The sequence below is a fragment of the Uloborus diversus genome, chromosome 9 (genome assembly GCF_026930045.1).
Source record: "Uloborus diversus isolate 005 chromosome 9, Udiv.v.3.1, whole genome shotgun sequence".
Classification (NCBI taxonomy): Eukaryota; Metazoa; Arthropoda; class Arachnida; order Araneae; family Uloboridae; genus Uloborus; species Uloborus diversus.
Window position 1 is genome coordinate 120,028,745 of NC_072739.1, and position 5,785 is coordinate 120,034,529.

General features: G+C 34.3%; 1 protein-coding gene across 1 annotated transcript; it reads right to left on the minus strand.

Annotated features, from left to right (window-relative positions):
- Nucleotides 1-273: 273 nt before the first annotated feature.
- On the minus strand, nucleotides 274-1,251 carry LOC129230462 (nucleic acid dioxygenase ALKBH1-like). Its single transcript, XM_054864862.1, has one exon. It carries the CDS (start codon nucleotides 1,192-1,194, stop codon nucleotides 274-276), a length of 921 nt encoding a protein of 306 aa, XP_054720837.1. The 5' UTR covers nucleotides 1,195-1,251.
- Nucleotides 1,252-5,785: the final 4,534 nt, after the last annotated feature.

Here is a 5,785-nt window from a genome sequence, read left to right on the forward strand (position 1 = left end):
GTGGAAAAAAAAAAGTAAAATATACATTTTCTGAATTCGAAACACCCTTTTAAAGGGGACAATCTCCAAGGACTCGCTAAATTTCCCCTCAGATTGGAGCTGGTCCGCCGAAGCAGAGAGGTTAAGAATTGCTCAAATAACGTAATTCATCACTGATATATAGATCTCTGATTTACAATCTTTATCTGGCTTAAAATCAAGGGCTAAGAGTAAAAATACACTACATTCTTTTTTCATTCAATTATAATTTTAAAAATACCAAGTCAAAAACTGTTATTCATTAACTTGTCGGACACTAATATTTATACGAGATTTTTTAATATATTCATTAAATGGTTCCCATGATTTGTCTTCATCAGAATTAAAAGGCAAAGAATTTCCATTCTCCTTGAAAATACATGGCACAGCATGATATACAAGTCTACTATCACCTCCCATTATCACAACATCACCACTTCTTAGAAAAAGTGGAAAAGGTTCGTCAGTTTTTAGTTTAGTTCCCATTAAAAGTATCGCTGTCAAACCAAAGCTAAAAGAAATCAGAGGAGCATCATGGTTCTTCTCTGAATGATCATCGTGAATCCCAAGTGTTGATTTCTTATTATAATAATTGATAATAGCAGCTTCAGGTTCAAAGTTTTCACAGCCCACACACGATGCAATGTGTTTGGTAAGTTCCTTCAGGCACGATGGAAACTCGGTGCGTTCAGACTCATCATATATTTTCGTATCCCAATTATGATGATAACCTAAAGTTGCCCAGCGGAGCTTGTGCACATTGGTTTGAGTTTTCCAACTTTCTTTATCATGAAGCGGGAAAATATCATCTATTTTCAGGTTGAGAGAATCTAAATTAGTACGTGAAGGGTTGCGAGGGTACACTTCCAAAGATTTCCGAATCCATTTCTGCTGCCCAGCCACATTGAACGGATTTTTTATGACAGTAAAACCTTTTAAAGACTTGAAGGAAAATATCTGCCACAAAAAATGATTTTTCAATCCTAATCTCTGACACGAAGGGCAATTTGGAACTTCCAAATTACTTTTTTGATTATTATTATTCGTACATTCGACCAAATGATGTTTTTTATCGCTTGAAATGTCTATAACATTGCAAAGTTTTGGAGGTGGGTTTTTACTCTTGTAATATCTAAACGTTTTTCTGAAAAGGTCGATTTCTTTATTTTCATGCATTGAAGTAAGAACAAGTTTTCACACGTAAAAATTAAATAAAAAACCGTAACATCATCCGAACAGACACGTCGGTCAATGCAGGAACGATCCTGGGTCCATGGTTACCATATTGGCGACTTCATCTATTTCGAGGCGAGTTCTTATCAACATGACGAACATGATGCCGAAAAAAAGTGCAATACCATAAGCAATACAATTGCAGTTTATTTTTCCTTTTTGGAAACACTTCCTGAAGGAGTATATTCTTTCCGATTTTAAGTGTACTTTTTTACATGTATTTGGTATTTTCAAGAATGGTATGGTAAACATCATTTAATGCAAATTAGTTTAAGAAAATAAACCGGTTCGTTCTGTATTCCCAAAGTTATATATTTTGAATTATAATAAAACAAACTGAATGACGTTACAGTTTTTCCGCATTTTTTATGAAATTCCATTTGCACCAGAAAAAATCTTTCCTAAATCAGAGATGCTCCTCCTAACCCTCAAAAACAATGACGTACCCTCCCCTCAAATGCATCCCCAAAATGAGATCCCCTAAAAAAAGCAAAGACAACTTTTAGCAAACCCTCCTCTCCCTAAAAATTTCAGTCACGCTGTGTGCTCTGAAGTCCCTCTCGTTGCACTTTATTTATCTATTTATTTAGAAGCTAAGCAGCTTCACATAGATAGAGGACTGCGTGCCAAGCGCCTTGCCTCCGGACACACACAGGAAAGATTTACAACAATGGAGAAGGAAATAACACTCAGGGCACAGGCGGGAATAGAACCCACGATCTCCGGCTTTGGAAGACAAAGCTTCTACCACAGAGCTACGGAGGCCCCCTCGTTGTACTAACTACCTTAATTGTGATAACATATTAATTGACCCACTTGAGCGCCCACCCAAGGGGGATCGTGGCACGAACTGTACCATAGAAATTTTAAAGGGTATCCTGAGTGCTGCTCCCGATTGGGGGGGAGGGGGTAACTACGAAAAACGTAGATGCAGAGGGGTGCCCACCTTGGGGAGGTCATGGCGAACTGCACCATCGAAACTGTTACGGGGGGGGGGTTGTATTTCGAGTGTTATTTTCCGTGTAATGGGGGTCTTATTTTGGAGGGGGTGCACCCTTGCTCTTAAGGGGAGGGGGGAAAACCCTAGATGCAGTAATTAAATGAATGCAGTATGAAAATACGAAGATTGCTAATGAACCACTAGTAAGTCCGTCGTCATTTAGGGCGTTCGGGGTATGGGCGCCCATAAGCAAAATTTTAAGGGGGGAGGAGGTCAGATATTTTCCCCATGGTTTAGCAAGATACTTTCCGCATAGAAACCGATTTCAGTACAGATTAGAGTCATTAAAATTTGACATTTTTAATAACTAATTCATTAATGGGTGGAGAAAATGTTTTTACTTTCTTGCTAGAAAAAAAAGCACTAAAAGCAAGGAAGTTCTAATTTTCAAGGTGGGGCTTGAGCCCCCCCCCCCCCTCATGTGGACGAAAGGGAGAAAGGTCGAAAGTCCCCCTTGCTTTGGAAAAATAATGCTTTTTATTAGTTATAAGTGGCAAGCGGGCGTGTTTTTCGGTGTTTCCCCGAGTCAATTCCCATTGAGTGTACCCCCCCCCCCCCCCTCCATGTCAAATTTCAAAATGAAGGACCACAGAAAAATATTTCTGGTTGTGCTGCCCCCTAATAGGGAATATGTTGGAATTTTTTCCCCCTTCCACTTCAAAGAAAACGCAAACCTACCTGGACTTAAGGCTACCCACCGATTTGTTACGTTAAACTATTATTAATTTATTGCAGCGAAAAGGTAAGGAGCAAGTTACTAACTACTTCATTAAGTTATTTACTTAGCCCAATTTATATAATATGTGCATATAAGTATACAAAGGGCAAATGTATGTTCAAACTAACAAACTAAAAAACTTCCTATCCTCTCCTACTCCATGATTAACAGACATTAAATTAACGTGACTAGGTGCGCACCCCCCCCCCCCTTAGTTTAAAATTCCCTACTCTTGATTTTCTCCTGCAATAGAAACTGAGTATTTTCCGCATCGTTCCCTTGGTTCTTTTTGAAATGACGAGCCTGTCAGGTGTTTGTACACTCAAAACAGCCTTCATTTAAAAAAAAAAAACTATTTATGACTTTTTAGTAATTAAAAAAAAAAAAGTTTAATACAGAAAAATGTTCATATAAGCAAACGGATTAAGGAGAAAAAAAAAAAAAAACGATAACACTTGCTTAAAATAGAAAAGAATTTTCCAAGTAATGTGTTTCATATGATATACATGATAGAATTCTGAATAGATTAAAATTTGACAAACTCTTAATAAAACTCGATGTGAAACATAAGGTTAAATAACAATTCTTAATAAAACTATGTAATATATAAGCTGAATAATTTTCTTGTAAATATACAGGCGTCTCGTATTCGTTCCGTGTAGTATCGAAATCGTGTTATACGACACTTTTTTAAACTTATTAACATATTTTTTACACTAATTAATCATGTACATAGTAAAAATAATGTAAATATGTATCGCGTTGTACCGAAACCGTGTTATATGAGACTTAGAAATAATGTAAATCAAAGCATGTCTATCGTGTTATATCGAAACCAAGTTTCATGAAAAACGAAGTAAAACATCGAAAAATCAAACATTTACAAAATGTATTAAAGAAAAAAGAAATTTCTTCTTTATTAAAGATAACTTTCGTGTTATATCAAAACTATGAAGTATTAAATTGAAGTTCCGTACCGTGTAATATCGAAACCGTGCTGTGCAAGTAGTGTTATACGAGGGACGAATGTACCACAGTAAATTTGTTAAAATCGAAGGTCAATTACATTGATTGTATTATAAAATAAAACCTGTTAAGTGTGAAGCATATGCAAAATATAATGCTGTGGTTTTATTTTAATTTAGAAGCAAAATTACCCACTTATAATTGTAATGTGTGTGTTAAAATGCTAACACTAAAAAAGAGAGCAAAAAGGAAATAATTCATTTATTTTAATGTAAGATATAGCTCACATTGTAAGACAATTATTAAAAAGCCTGCAATTACAGCATATAACCAAATCCAGAATAAAACATTCTTAAAAATTTGTTAGTGTGATAAATTGAGGAATGTCTCCACATGGTTTTCAGCACTTACATTCAACATGGTGCGAATATTTTTAATGCTCTTGCTCAAATGTTCTTGACATTGAAATATGAATATAGCTTAAAATTACTCCTCTGTTAATTTGAAAGAATGATATTTTTAAAAACCCCACGAAAATACATGCCGAAATGACTGTCATGCTAAACATGTTACCAAACTATGTATATTATTTTCACGATTACTACTAATATAGTGCTTTTGTAAAAAACAATCAAAGTACAAGAAAAATATATTTGACCCAAAGAAAGACAATCATTTTCTTTTTTAAGTATAGCTCTGAAATGTAATATTAAGTACATAATTGAAAGAACTATATATGTCATTGCTTTGATGGGATTTTTGAAACATATCAATAACATAAGCATATATACCACTACTAATATACACTTAAGTTTTGCTGATACCTTTTATTTAAAATGCAATGTTGATTCAATTCTCATTTTCTTTTGATTCCCCTCACTTGAATACTTTGCTTAATTCCAGCATGCCAAAGAACGTTTTGTAAATGTTTTCTTTTGACATTGATGAAACTTTTGCACCAGGAAAAACTCAGACTACTGAGCTAACTACAGAAATAGCTTAGAGAAGCGTATTCATTCTTGGTGTGATAAAAGCAAGAATTTGTTTTAAAATAGAATAATACAGTTTTTTTTTTAAAACCGGCTGTGTTACAATTCAAAGCAAAATAATTGTACCAGAAACCAGAAATAAAATGTATCTGCGATCGAGTAAAAATGTTCAAACCAAACTTTTTATCTCGAGGGAAAATTAGCTTTAAAAAATGTTAGCATTCATAAAGAGGGTTTTAGTCATAAATTAAGTGACAACATCCCTTTATATTAATTCCGTAAATGCTTTTTATTACATCAGCCACAGGAATCATATATTTACAGTCTACACTATACTATGAATGATGTTGAATGCACTTGAATTTTAACAAGTCGGTTTTAAAGCATAATTGCCAGCAAAATTAAGACTTCACAGCAGACTTTAATAAAGTAACTGTCATGCAAGGTCTAAATTAAACTAGTATTGTGCCTTAAGTTTCCATAAAATCATTCATCTTTTCGCCATTCAGGATCAAACAATTGACATCTTGGTAAACTAACATGGAGGAACCCTTCTGAAAAATAGATACAATAAGCAAAAAATGTATTTCATAATTCACAGTACAAATTTTACATTCAACTTTGGGCACAATGAAATAATTATTTTTATTACTTATCCCACAGAAAGTTTGTGCATCAGATGAACTTAATACTGATTTCTGACTGCAAAGCATAGACCCACATTTCAAAGATTCTAATGGTTGTTCTTGTTCATTGCAAGGTCCAGTTAAAGCATTATTACCAGCAAAATTAAGACTTTGCAGCAGACTTTAATAAAGTAACTGTCATGCAAAATCTAAATTCAACTAGTGTCGTGCTTTA